Source organism: Ochlerotatus camptorhynchus, unplaced genomic scaffold (assembly GCF_037179485.1).
Source record: "Ochlerotatus camptorhynchus isolate MF236.1 unplaced genomic scaffold, CSIRO-AGI_Acam_v1.1 ptg000229l, whole genome shotgun sequence".
Lineage (NCBI taxonomy): Eukaryota > Metazoa > Arthropoda > Insecta > Diptera > Culicidae > Ochlerotatus > Ochlerotatus camptorhynchus.
This window is the reverse complement of record NW_027040719.1, coordinates 541,805-556,236: the sequence shown is the minus strand read 5'-3', so window position 1 is coordinate 556,236 and position 14,432 is coordinate 541,805. Positions and strand designations below refer to the sequence as shown.

The 14,432-nt window shown below is 38.1% G+C and overlaps 1 protein-coding gene across 2 annotated transcripts in view; it reads left to right on the top strand.

Annotated features, from left to right (window-relative positions):
- The window catches only part of qua (quail), a 70,145-nt gene that overhangs the window by 35,259 nt on the left and 20,454 nt on the right, over positions 1 to 14,432 (top strand). The window contains exon 1 of one of the 2 annotated variants that reach the window (XM_065225454.1): positions 4,021 to 4,322. The exons of the other annotated variant lie outside the window; for it this stretch is intronic. Coding sequence (XP_065081526.1) covers positions 4,290 to 4,322 — 33 coding nt within the window. The 5' untranslated portion in view covers positions 4,021 to 4,289. Of the gene's footprint in view, positions 1 to 4,020; positions 4,323 to 14,432 lie in introns of those variants that run through there. 2 annotated transcript variants of the gene reach the window in all.

Here is a 14,432-nt window from a genome sequence, read left to right as displayed (position 1 = left end):
GAGTTGTACTTGCCACACAATTATACTAATGCAAAAATGGTATTGGTACAGGCATCGAAAGCTCTCAAATAATAAGTGCATCCAGAATACTAAGTTGAGAGCACGCAAAAAGCTAATATGCGATAAGTAATAAGCTTGAAATGTGAAGAAGAAGAAGAAGAAGAAGAAGACGAAGAAGAAGAAGAAGAAGAAGACGAAGAAGAAGAAGAAGAAGAATAGAATGTTTGGAAAAAATTAACAGTTTCGGTTGTTTTTTCCACGATCCTGGCGAATTCTTTGGCTGTACTCGCTGTTCAAAAAATCGCTTATGTGATATTTTACAATATGGAATTTCGGTCTATGCACTTTTCAAACTCATCCCTTAGTTCATCACCAAAGCAATGTCTTATCATAGCACGCATATTGTCCAAAACCTTTATCTGACGATCTAAATTGCATCCTTCCTAAACTGCACGTTTATCAAGCAACGACCTACAATGGCGACCAGTGAATCTAAATTGTGCATGCCGAGTTGCGTTTGCGACAGCCACCCAATTTGAAGTGTTATTATTCTTCAGTTGCGCCGGTGGTGTAGTGGTAAGCCTGATTACCTCTCACCCCAGCAGGCCTGGGTTCAATACCAGTCGGTGGCGCCGGGATGTTCTGAGGCATAACATCTCTGATTACACCTTCCTTCGGAAGGGAAGTAAAGCCGCTGGTTGATGTGGGCAGCATTGGTGTTCAGCACGGAAAACAAGATCGACGCAAAAGAAGATCGACGGAAAACAAATCAAGGAAAAAAAAAATCATTCTTTGTCACGTTGTTGTGTGTTCACTAGACAAGTCTTTCCTTTTCGTGATATCATGTTAACTTCCCCATGGAAAATAATTGCTCGAGCCTGGACAACATGTTGCTCATAGCTGATTTGAGGCCGGACTGCATAGTTTGACGGTCGTTATGTCTCATACGTTTAGCCAATTTTAGCGTCTGTAATATAACAAAATTATAGTGCATAACATTAAGTTATCAAGATGCCGTATAAGTGATAATGTTTGCACCATCATAAAGTGAATACGGAGGTACACATCGGAATTCTTAGTAAGTATGTCCTTCCGTGGATTACTGAGCAATATTGACCGGAGCCGAATGTGGCCTTTCAGTAAGACGGGGCACCATGAAACACCTCGAACCGCACGCAGAATTGGCTGAAGGATCATCTGCCATCCTGGCCGAAAGATATGTGGCCATCCAGCCCAGATATTAACTACTTGGATTATTCAGTGTGGCACGTCATGAGGGCCAAGGCCTGTCCTAGATGTCACTCCAGTACAGACAAACATTGACCCGTGCCTGGAGACGTTACTATTGTCGGCAACCTCGTGTTAATCTACTATTCTTTTATCGGCAACTCGAAATTAGCAGCATTTTGCATCAGCGTATGATTCATGTCAAGAAAAATCTTGCAAAATGCGTTTGCTCAGTCGTAAAAACATGATCAGATTGAAGCTGAAACAATAAGAAATCGTTAGAAAATATTCAACGAACTGTTTGTTGAGAAAATGAAGTGAAATTACCGTATAATTTTTTTTGCTGACTGTTGTCAATGGGTGCCGAAGCCGAAATTTACCCTATCTTAATAGTAGATAAACCGATTTTCCCGATCAAATTTGGTTTTATAATAGTATTTTGCATCGCTAAATCATTGTTCTAATTAAAATCGGAATTCATCTTTTAATCTGGTACAATAATTTGACAATAAATTTTATTGTACTAGAAAATCTACAGTGAAATTTATAGTAATTTCGTTATTTTCTTCTTCTCGTTCGCATTTCAAGCTTATTGCTTAGCGCATATTAGCTTATTGTGTGCTCTCAACTTAGTGTTCTAAATGCACTTCCACAGTTATTAATTGAGAGCTTTCGATGCCAATACCAATGCATGAATTTGTATATTGAATGGCAGCACAATGATACTCTATGTCCAGGGAAGTCGAGAAAATTTCCAACCCGAAAGATTCCCTCGACCGGACAGGGAATCGAACCCGCCGCCTCCGGCTTGGTAATACCGTGCCTTTACTGACTAGGCTAAGAGGCCCCACAATTTCGTTCTTTTACGCGGCTTATTTTTCGGGTATAAAATGATAACTGTTTATGTTTTCGCTGATATGAGCAACGTTTTTAGAAAGAATAGTGTCTATTATGAGAAAAATCATGGCACACTCCCAGCCAAACGCAATGGGCGGAGTTTCAATAGTTATAATCACTGCATAGATCATGCTTTTTCTTTCACCCGTTCGACATCGGTAGATGAACAGCTACAGTATTCTCCCCGTTTATACGCTTCATTGGTTTTGCTTGAATGAAACCGTAAGAATGGATGCTTGATAGCGTACAGAACTGGATACATAATCGAGCACCAGAATGTCAACATTCGCTTGAAACTACGATTTTTTTTCGAGACTATTACACAACAATTGCTGGAGAACAAGCCGTAAAAATGGGGAACTGATTAAATTACGATGGTTAGATGAAGAATAGCTATGGGAGAAGGGAGCTGTTCATAAACTACGTAAACACATTAGTTGGCGAATGTCTACAGTCCATATTAATTTTCAAAAAAATAATCGGATGGACGATTGTCTTAGCGGGGGAAGGAGGGGGCGGGTCTAAAACCTCTCAAAATCAGTCTACGTAGTTTGTGAACAGCCCCTAGGTGCTTCTAGCATGATTCAACTCGATTGATGGTTCTCTATCATAACATGCTGGCAACAGTCCCGCATAATGTAAATTAATTCAATCGCAGTGTTACACATTGTGTACCAGAAATCTTAGCCATGATGAACAAGATCACGATACACGTTTGCTTATATAATGTTCTAACATGGAAACTGACGCAGAAACTTACCTTGAAGACTTCAGCCTCTTCGCCTCTTGTAGTTTTGGTTGAATAACATTTTCATTAAATTTGTTTGTAGATCTTTTGAAGTTACATTTAAGGTTATGAAAGTCACCTTGTCATCGGGCGATTTTTGAACAATGTTCATCATAATTGTGACGCTCCTAAATCGCATCCGCTTTGACTTGTTTTTAGAGGAAAATCTTATTTCACGATGATGGTTACAATAAAGAACATTTTTGAAATTTGAGCCTCCCTAATCCCTTTCTGGTTTTCATAATAATTACCCCAAGATTCAAATGAAGCAATTATAATCTATAAATAGCAAAGCGTTCGATAATTGTCTGTGCAGAGCAATTATTGGAGAATGTTTCTATACACAAACAATTCTATTTGGATACATTCAACCATTGCGAACAGTTTGTAAATATCTGTTTCATATTTGCTTTCAATTTTTATTTTTTTGGTTTTTGCAATGTTGCGTGTTGGAGGAATATCAGGGCCCCTGTTTCCATTTATTTTTTCTCCTACAGCTCGACCTAATCTGTTCTTGTGTCGTTTTTCTCCTGTTTTCATTTTTCGAGTACAATACTTCACTCCGGCGCATGTACGGTGAATGACTTGTGCAAAAAGAAAAAAAAAAGAAAAAAGAGCGAGGAACCCCCTCTTAGATTTGCAGCCACGGGTAGAAGCCAGCAGCACGTGAGCAATTCATTTTTGTCGGTAGGTTACCTACCTACTTCCAGCACCTTCACCCGCGGGATAGTGACGCTCGAGGATGGGAAAACAACGAACCCACTCGCTGCGAGCGGGCACCACCAGCAGCACCGGGGCCGAAAGAAAATTGCCATGATGGTCTCTCCGTCGTACACATACCTACCCACCTCTACCCAGCGACTTACCTATCCGTGTTATTTCGGTTCACATTTCCATCGAGCCACACAACAGCACAACAACAACACCGGACGGAGTCGGATGGCGTCGCTGCATATCATTTCGGTTCCACTGCTCGGCGCGATATGTTCGTTTCGTTTCTTTCACAGTCGTGCGCGTGTTTGGCACTTACATACTTGCATTGTCTTGAAGTCTTTGGGAAGAATTTGATCGTTGCAAAGGAGTATTGATGGTCTTGCCAGTTGAACAGGGGAAGACATTTGGCGCACATGTTGAAAAGTGTTCTACTAGCTTCGCATCGATGAAGCACATCGTAGTGTACTGTGATATTATTCTGTAATTGGTTTGATTTGGGTTTGTTGACTTAGTTGACAAGAACCAGAAACAGCTCGTCAGTGTGTAGTGTGATACAAATTGTAGAAAGTTTTAGTTATTTTCCCGCTTAGTGATTAGAGCAGTGCAGTGATTTGAGCGAAATTTATGTGATTAAATACGTTGTGTATGTGAGAAGCTGTTCACAATGCAAATTTTGGATATCAATCAGAAAGACTACGTACGTATTGCTGTTGTATTGTTCTTTTCTTAGTGGCCTTGAAGCTCGTAGGAAACTTTAGCCATGATCAATTGATAGTGAAATTTCTAAAGCATTACTAAATATCATATTAGCATCCTGCAATTTTTCTCTGAATCGAACATATTTTTCTCGACTGGAAATCGTTAAGACTTTTTGAGTCTTCAGTAAAGTTTATCTTCTTACGAAATCATAAGCATCGTCTGTAAACAGCATTCCTCCTCTTTAATGACTATCTTTACATGGCTTTTTTGCATCGACATTTTATTTGGCAGAAGTTGAGGCTGTCAATACAGAATACTCTGAAAATATTCAAACTTAATAGATCAGAAAAAAAAACATTCAGTTTTGAGACATTTTACACGGTGTCGTTGTAAGAATAACATACCAAGTAACAATTTGGAATTTATGAAGATTTTGTAGACTACTATTTAGACTTGTGGGATGCATTGAAACCATGATAAAACATGCGATGTTACTTGAGATTAATGCCAAAAAAACTCGGCATCCCCGAAACCCTCACCATCCGAAAGAGGGGAGTTTTCCCGTCATGTTGAGACTGAAATGTTTCATCGGGGGCTCTTTTCATACAAAATGTGGGTCAATTTGAGTGATGGTTTCTATGGATCTCTTTTCTCAGTCTTTTTGCATGGAAAATATTGAGAGAAATTTGTTTGCCCTGATCTCCGATAAAATATTTGAGTTATAGTGTCAATATGACAGCGTCCCTTCTTTGGAATAGTGAAGGTTTCGGGAATGCCGATTTTTTTTTGTTTTATTGTTGTTCTTGAATTCACCGTGATCTTAAAAGTGTAACCAGCACGGCCAGCATTTAAAAAAGGCTTCAGCCGAATTTGTACCACAACATGAGGGTTCGTTTCCCGCTTCTTCCGGTGAAACTTTTCGTAAGAAATAATGGTCTACTGGGGTTTGTGTGTTGTTCGTTGTTTACGTACCATGTAGAGGAGCAGGTCGATAATATGCAAGATTTTTCAGAAATCAATGTTTTGTAAGTAAATTTTCTTGTAGAAATTTCCCGTCTTCGACATGTTCTAAAAATGTATTTATATTATAAAGATATTACATTTTGCCTTCGGAAGTAAGCTTCTATCTTCAATATTTCATATGATTTTAAATGTTGCGACCCAAAAATAGGAGTTTTTCGAAGTCGGGCAGGGTTGTTACAGCTGGCGCGGATTTTGCGTTTCGCGCGGAGTTCGCGATTGGCGCGGATTTAGCGCGTTTTTATAACTCTGTGTCGTGGATTTTACGGGAAGCCTATCAAAGAAAATGAAACCATCATAATAATTGTGTTTTTCAACAATCAATTCACTTTTTATTCATGTGACCATGCCAACTACAGTCAACTCTCCATAACTCGATATTCAAGGGACCATCGAGTTATAGAGCTATCGACTTACAGAATAAACAAAATATTTCGTTGAACGTCTATAAGTTCAAGAACAATACCATAATTCTTCATTTACTGGAATATCTGGCCTTATTTGCTCATATGAATTCGAAAAATGGTTCAAGGATCCATTTATGGAAGTTCTGAGTAGTTAATTTATAATATTAAGTTAATACACACAAAACACGCAATAGGGCTGCCTGCTCTACAAATTTAATTTATCAATATATTGAAGGTTCTGATAATTTCTGGATGTGGCACTATCGCCCTGAGGGCGTCCGACCATAAATTTTGGCGAGCTTTCTCACACAGTTATGTTTTTTAAGACTTCAAACTCTTCGATATTTGTTGTGACTATTTGGACACTCCAGGATCTTAGAAATTTCACCATATCCGGAATATTTTGAAATAAAACTACCTGAGCTTTGACGATTTTTCTTAATCCAGAATCATAAAGCTTTCTAAACATGGAATTTAAAAACTTAATAATTTGATAAATATTTCCAAATCCTGGATCTTGATTTTTTTTGTCCAATATCTCGGAAGTAACTTCTATGTTGGAAACATCCTGATACCCTTGGAAATCTTTACAGGATTTGATCAGTATTTTTTCCGGAGTTCCATGGAGATTTCTCCGGAAATTTCACTTGGAGTTCACCTCAGCATTCGCTTTGTATTCCACTTTGTATTGTATTGGAACTTTTCCAGGAATGCCTTTAAAGTTTTGTTCAGGACTGTGTTGGCAAAATTATCACTCAATAATATTTTTCCTCTCTCATACGCTCTCAATATCACGCGTGATATTGGATCAAAATATCATGCTTGATATTGATTTTACAACTCCTTTGAAATTGCGAGACTATTCACAGCATGCAAAAATCAAGCTGAGAGTTGACTCGACACAAAAATGATTCCGTTGATCATTTTCTTAGAAAGAGAAAGCATAGTTTGCTATCTCTTTTTAATCTTCACCGATGGCAGACGCGAAGGGACTGCTGCAAGCCGTGATGGAAGTTTCGGTTGCATTCGGGTGTAAAGCAAAAATCATTAAACTCAATCTCACCACAGTTTGGTGAGATTTGCAGTTGGTGAGTTTTGTTAGCTTGATATTCCGAGCTGCGATATCACAGCTCTCAAATCAACCGCAGATGTTTGTTCGTTGATTTTTGTCTACGAAAATCAAGCGTGATCTTGGGCATTGGTGAGATTTGATTTTTTGATATTTTTTTCCAAAACTGAGGACTATGATACATTTTTTGAAATGCTCCTCACAATATCCTTGGAACTGTCCTTTGAATTCTCTAAAAAATACAACCGGAATATGGACACAATTCCCTTGAAATGTTCATTGGAATTTCTTTTTCTCTTCGTTAATGGGAATTATTCGCCGAATTTTCAATCAATTCATTTCAAAATAAAATGTCAGTTTTACTCCATCCCTTGGAATTCTATTTTCTTTGAAAACTGCCTAAGAATTCATTTGCAGTGAAGTAAAACATTCTATAGATTTCTGATTAAAAATTATTTGGAATTTAAGTCAAATCCAGGAGAATGCCAGGTTTCTCCAGGAAAAATCAAATTCCGGTTTTCCAAGTTTTTTCAGGTAGTAGAAACCTTGAATTTCAATAGTTGTTTTTTGTTCTTTTTCTTTCTGACATGAGACGGAATAATTGTTGGCGATTTGAGTCCAAAATGAAATACCCTTATCTATTCTTCTCAAGGAATCAAAAATATCTCCAAATGACAAAATGACAAGGGATCAACGAACCGAATGATAACGCTATGTCAGAAGTGGAAAGCAATAATGATATAATCTTCTTCGTTTTTTTTATGACAAGCAGTCCGTGCGACACAGCTCACTCGGGGTGGCAGAAGGAAACAAGCAAATTGTTGACAAGCTGCTTCACGAACTAAAGCCGAAGATGTTACATGTGTGTTAATGGGATTTTTTTTTGTTATGTCTTTTCTCGATTCAGATCAAGCTATGTCCTCATCCGTGCAGTCGTAGCAACCGTTTTGTCTGTAACGTTGGTTGCTTTATGGGTTTGGATTCGCTGATTCTTCTATTATTTGCTGGTTATTCTCTTTTCCAATCCTTCAAATTTTCTCCGCAAGCGTTAAATAATATATATATCTCTTAAAACCTCCTGCATAAATTAAACAGGAACATGTTCTGATGTGGTTGATGGGTCCTGGGTACTCAATATGATCACCAGTTATCGTGTTTTTAAACTTCCATTGATTTCATCATCAACATCACAGAATTCAGAAGCTCGACCTTTGACATATCGAGCTATAGAATCAAAATAACACTACACAGACCATCGACTTGTAGAAATATCGACATATGGAGAGTACGATACGAGTAACATACACACCAAAAAAACATCTCAGGGAATTCCGTGTAAGACTCCAAGCTGATTCTAATGAGAGCATCAAAGTACTTCTGGTAGCATATCAAGGGAATTTTCAGGATATTTCGAAGATCACTTAGAGAATACAGTTAACTCTCCATATCTCGAGATATTGAGAGATGGAGATATAGAACAAGATTGGCCTACTAGACCGTTTGAAGGGACCGAGGTAACCATCGACGCAAAGGGTGTATTCGTGTAAAATGGCGCACAGATCAACAAGTGTTACTTTTAAACTATTTTACCAAATTACTTTAAATTTGTTTAGTCCATAACGTACACATGACATTTTTATAAGGATCTGAGAGTTTTGAGTAAAGGTCATTAAAACAACAGCTATCTTATAAATGTTGTACAGTCTCAAATTTGAAATTCTCGGTTATTCAAAGAAATTCTTCCGTCACCAATGTTTTTACAAAATATTATAATTTAAAATATCATGCGGTTAGTCAGAAATATTATGAACATGAGCATGATTGACCGCCAACGGTTGCTACTCTGTTATTGCCAGACCAGCTGTAATTACACAGAGAACCAATAGACGATGCTTGGGACTCCCTAATAAACGGTTACCATACACTAACGATATCATAGATGGTACGACCATACCACATTAAGTTGGGATGATATCCCAAATTGGTGGTTAGGCGCCTGTTATGGTTATTGTTTATGCGGGCTAGCAATCATCCTCAATGTGTAAAAACTGGTGATCTCAAACTATGCAATACTAGCGCTGGCCGTGCCCGAACACAGGTCAAGAAAGGAAGGGGTAGGAATGTGTTGACGTGACAATTGCTTTGATGGAAGCCGAGAACACCTCTGCCCTTCCAATCACTGGGATATTGAGTAAGAGGGTTGGGTTTGCAGCAGGGTTCATTTTGGTAAACGATAAGCTGAATTGATGTCCTAACGATCATATAACACGAAGGAGCTTGGAATTGAACCCACGGTCTTCTGCTCAATAAGCAAAGATGTTTGCCACTAGGCAGACGAGCTCGTTTTTAATCATCGAGTTGCTGTTATTACCATGTACTCATGTTGACAAATAAAACGATTGACGAATCTTGAATGTGGATGGGCTTAAGATTAGACTCATGATGTTCTGCTCAGTAAGCACAAACGGTTTCTCTAAGGCCACCGAGCCCCTCATATCACATTATACCGTTGCCTGAGTTGTTATAACTATTAAAACCCGGCACCGACGACAACGAAAAGTTTTACAAAATATGCGATAAACAAGCGATCTTAGCATACATTTTTAATATGAAAGGACCTGGGACCGTGTTTTTCTGCTCAGTAAGCAAGCCACTTCAACCGTCGATCTTTCAAATCCGAAAACTAAAAGCTTCGATAGAGTACTTAAGCCTTCATTAAGTTCCACTTTCACGCGACGTTCAATGTTTCGATTTGCTCTTTACGCATTGTTCAGGCAATCATAACAAGCTATGACCAACGTGACGATTGTTTAAGCTCTGCTAATCAAGCTTTTCAAACGTTCTCATAGTTTCAGCGGCGATTACTACAGCGACTACGACGGCGCCTACGATGACGACAACAGCGAATTTGTAACTTATCATTTGTCTAGGATATAACACCTTTGCCCAGCACTTCCACTTGAGCTTCATGTCTGCAATCTGTCACTGTTTGCAAAAATATCTAGTAGCAATTACCTTTGTTGTAATACTTCCTTCAACGACAACAAATTTTCTTGCTTTTCCATGGTCATCTGGGAGGAGGTTCGTATCTAGTGCTTTCCCCAGGAACCGTTCACGGCCACCAGCTACCGTCCGTCCAGTCTTGGGCGTATCCAGCATCATTCAGCTTGCTCACAATCTCCGACACTGGGGAGAGACCAGCAGACGAGCACTTTTGCAAGCCGTGATTCACGCCAACGTCGGCCACCGAATCACCACCAAAACTCGCGGCGGACTTCAAACTCGCACACGGTGACGAGACTCTCGATAGAACTGCACACCGAAAGTGTGACATCCGAAAACGGTGAACCGGCCTCCCGGTAGGCAATGAAAATCACAAGCACACTTACACACCACTGGTTAAAAAAACCCGTGCAAAGAAACGGATCCAATAAACGTCACTATCGCGAAAGCAAACCCGTCGTCTGCAAAAGGCAAAAAAAAAAAAGAACTCGGTGCGCAATTTTGTGATACGGAATTTCCACTGAAAATCAACCGGGAATGCACGAGTTTCTGTAAAACACGTTCAGAAGCACTTTTGATACACTTTCGATATCAATTTTTTTGCAAAAATAGTTGCGAGCGAACCAAAATCAACACCGACCGCGCTGAGTTCTTTCACTCACCTTTCATGCAGTTAGTCAGAAATTTCACATCACAAATTTGGCTCATTTTGACTTAAAAATCAAAAACTTTATAGACAAGTAAAAAATAAATCCGCTAGCGCCAAACAAAATTTGTTTTTTTTAAAGATTATCAGATTCATAATTAGTGAATAAATTGAAGAAGGAGTGGAAAAAGTAAGCAAAAGCCACTGAACAACATTTTTAGGACAACATTTTGTTTTCTTGATCCAATCTCAAGCCAAAGCTCATGTTTGAATCATGACGTATTATTTACTTATTCAGTGCTCTCTAAACCACCACCTTTGAAAATTTCAAGTCATTTAGTATAATCGTTAAAAAGTTACAGCTATTTATGTGTGTGTGTGTGCCATTTTCCACGAATACACCCTTTGTAGAAAAAAAATGGTCGTAAATGTTTTCGTAAAATGATCATCTCTCTAGATTTAATTGATTGAATGTATTCGACATCACTTCGCGTTCTCCGTTGTAGTTTTCGTGTCCCGTCCTCATGTTTAGAGTTTGAATGTTCGGGAGAGTAGTCCACTTCCAGATCGGGGTGACGTCTAGTGGCAAGTGACGAGACTGCCGATGATGATAAATTCTCTTTTGTAGAGGTTTTTAGGTATGGGTGAGCTCTCACCGACTCTCTGAGTGACTATCGTGTTTGTGGTTTCATGGAGATAATAGGGTTTTCCCGTTTTGGACGTTTAGTTGAAAGCCGGCTTGCCTGATCCGTAAATCCTTTCTAGGAAATTTAATGGACTCGCCCTTCGGAGAGTCTCAACCGGGCAAATTTACATTGGGCGTGTGGTCTCCCTTGTGGAGTGGCGCTTAAGCCACACGTTTTTAGAGACGGATCGCCCGGGCTGGCTACAAATTGGCCATCGACATAAGGAGAGCTGACTGTACTGTTGAGAATTCAGCAGATTTTCAACAAAGCTCTGGAGGCATTCCTAGGACGTTTAGTGCAGATTTTTTGAAGAATATTTAAGGAGTCCTAAAGAGAGTTGCTACACCGTATGAATTCATGATCATTTATGCGATCCAGTGCACACCTTGTTAACGCTAGATTTGGCGTAATTTTACACGATATTTCATGTAAGTTTAAGCGGAATATCACATAAATCTGCAATATAGTATACAAATTGTAAGCAATTTCAGTACTAATGGCAACTATACTGCCGTTATACGCATAAATGTACCATGTTCTATGCAATCCTTATGCACCGTGGGACTCTTATGCGTATAACGGCAGTATAGCTCAATATTAAACAAGAGGAGATTTTACGCGTCAGTTAAAAATCAGTGTGAGAAATTTTGAGAATAATTCTGAGGAGAATCCCAAAATATTTCTGAGCATAATCCCATAGTTGTTTTGAAGGATATACTAAGAGATTTCTGGTGAATATTCTAATGAAGTATTGGAGTGAATTAATGAGAAAAAATTAGACAGCTTTGAACAGTTCCAGGCCAATAGGCCAAAAACTTTGCATAATTGGTTTTTATGGAAAATGATAAACATTTGTGCTAAGATTCGGTCATTTTGATTTTTTTTTCAAAAGATTGTTTGATATTTTTTAGTAAATTGTAGCACCAAAATGTTATTTTTAATCTAAATGGCGTCTGAGACAAAGTTTTAGATAAAAATAAAGTCTTTCTAGGAACAAACACACGGTTAATTATTTAATAGTAATTTTGCGAAAAAAAAAATCAAAAAAATGTTAAACAAAAAAAACATCTTTGTTGAATATTTTTAATTTTTTTTTTGCAATTAATTTATGTTGGTATGTTGATAACCATGGACACTTAAATACTATCAACAATCGTAGAACAACAACTTTTGGTAAAACTTTTGAACTTTTTGTTAGTTTGCTATTGTTACGAAATTTTGGCGTAGAAAACATTTTGGCAGACCTTTTAAATCGTTTTCGGTGCTAAAATTTCAAAAATATGGCACGAAAAAAGAGATAGATATGACTAAAATTTGAAAAAGAATAAGTGAAATTCCTCGCCAAATGACAAATTGATTCGACACGACCTTCTCTGATTTGTGTGAAACTTTGGATAATTGTTTGTTATGGCTAATCATTCAGATTTGAGCTAAGTTGTGGCCTTTAGAGTCCTGAAAAAAAAAGTCAAAATGGTGGATTCAATAATTTGACACCGTTTTGATTGGAAGACACGTTTTCGTATGGATTATTTTTTGAAAGGGATTCACATTTTGACTGTTGTTGCAGACTCAATTTGCCCGAATTTCAGCTCAAATGTGAATGATTAGCCATAAAAAAACAATTATACAAAGTTTCACGCAAAGCAAAAATTGGAATGTGGAATCAAAAATTAAAAAAAAAATCGCATTTGGACCTGGAACTGCTCATAAGAAATGCAAAAATATAAAAATGACACAGGCATTGAACCAGCCTATTACCTCATTAAGCCAGATAAAATTATTCGTTTCGTGTCTAAATAATTTGCCGAAGAGAGTCTAGTAATTTTGAAAAATAAATAACACCTACTCAGACCAATTTTGAGAAAATCGCCATTTTGGGGTATGCACCGAATCTTCAGGGTGAACCAGTGTGACAATGCGTAATCAAAGATGATTATTGTCTAGTTAAATGTTTTCTATTGAGTCTGTCAGCAGTTCAGGAAACAGATTTTACCAATCTGTGTGATTTTTGAAGAACTACCGTATTTTAAATTGGATTATATCTTCCAACAGAGTCATTCCCAAATAAATTTGCAAGTTTTATTGAGGTTTTAAAGCATTTTACAAGTCTAAATCATGGTCTACAGAACCCTAATAATATGCCCCGTAACGTGGGTAGATCACCTTTTCGTGGTACGTTAGGGGATGTAAGATCTATCACCGATTCCTATTCTTGACTACTTCAAAGTAGGGGAACAGGATTTTTAAGTAATCAAAGGAACACATCTTAGTCCTTGTTACTTTTTATGCCTTGTTGATAGTGACAAGACTCGGCTTTGTCCACCGAGGATGATCTTGAAACAAGGAAAAAATGAGTTGGTTAGTCCTCATCTATGTGATTTCTAATCTTCTATTCGTTGTTCCATAGTTTGAAGTGGTTAAGACTAGGGTTCTGATGCATGGTCATTATGGGTGTCATTGCTTATTTTTGTTGCTAAGGAATCCAATTTTGACTGACAAAGGAGCGCGCCTTTGGAGGGTGTCCCAACACTCCGAAGGGTATATTTTTTAATTTTTTTTTTTTTTAATTCTTTATTTAAGAGATTTTTAGTCTTAGGCTAGTTCATCTCTAAGATCCGAAGGGTATAAATAGCGGGCCTTTCAATTAGAATCGATTCCTTGCGATGAAGGCAAGAATGACAACTGTATCAAAACCGAATACTTTATCATTTCTCAATATTGATGGAGTAATACGACATGCACTAAACTAAGAACACGGGATATAATACTACAATAGATCAAATTACTGGTCGCAGTGCTGTTATGTACCGAACAGAGGGGAAAAAACCTTAATAAAACCCAAATTGTTACTTGTGTATGTTTAGGACTATAGAAAACCTATTTATGAAAAATCACGCAGAATAAGTTTCCGGCCAATGTGGTCAATGCTGCGTTCCAAGACTAAAGAAAGCCTATTCATAGAAAACCATAAATAAAGAGTGGTCGACCGGCATGTTTTGGTGTAAAAATGCAAGTGTCTTCTGCTACAGGTCTCAGTGGCTCCAAGAGGGGCCAATGTGATCAATGATCTATTGCAAGACTAAAGAATGCTGATTCATAAAAAACATGACGAAAGAAGTGTCAATCGGTATGTTTTGGTGTAAACATGTAATTGGCCTTTCTACAGGTTCCCCAGGGGCATTCTAGGGATTTCGAGAGCGACCAATGTGGTCATCGATCCATTCTATGAGTATAGAAAGCCTATTCATGCGAAAAGACGAAGAAAGAGCTGTCGAAC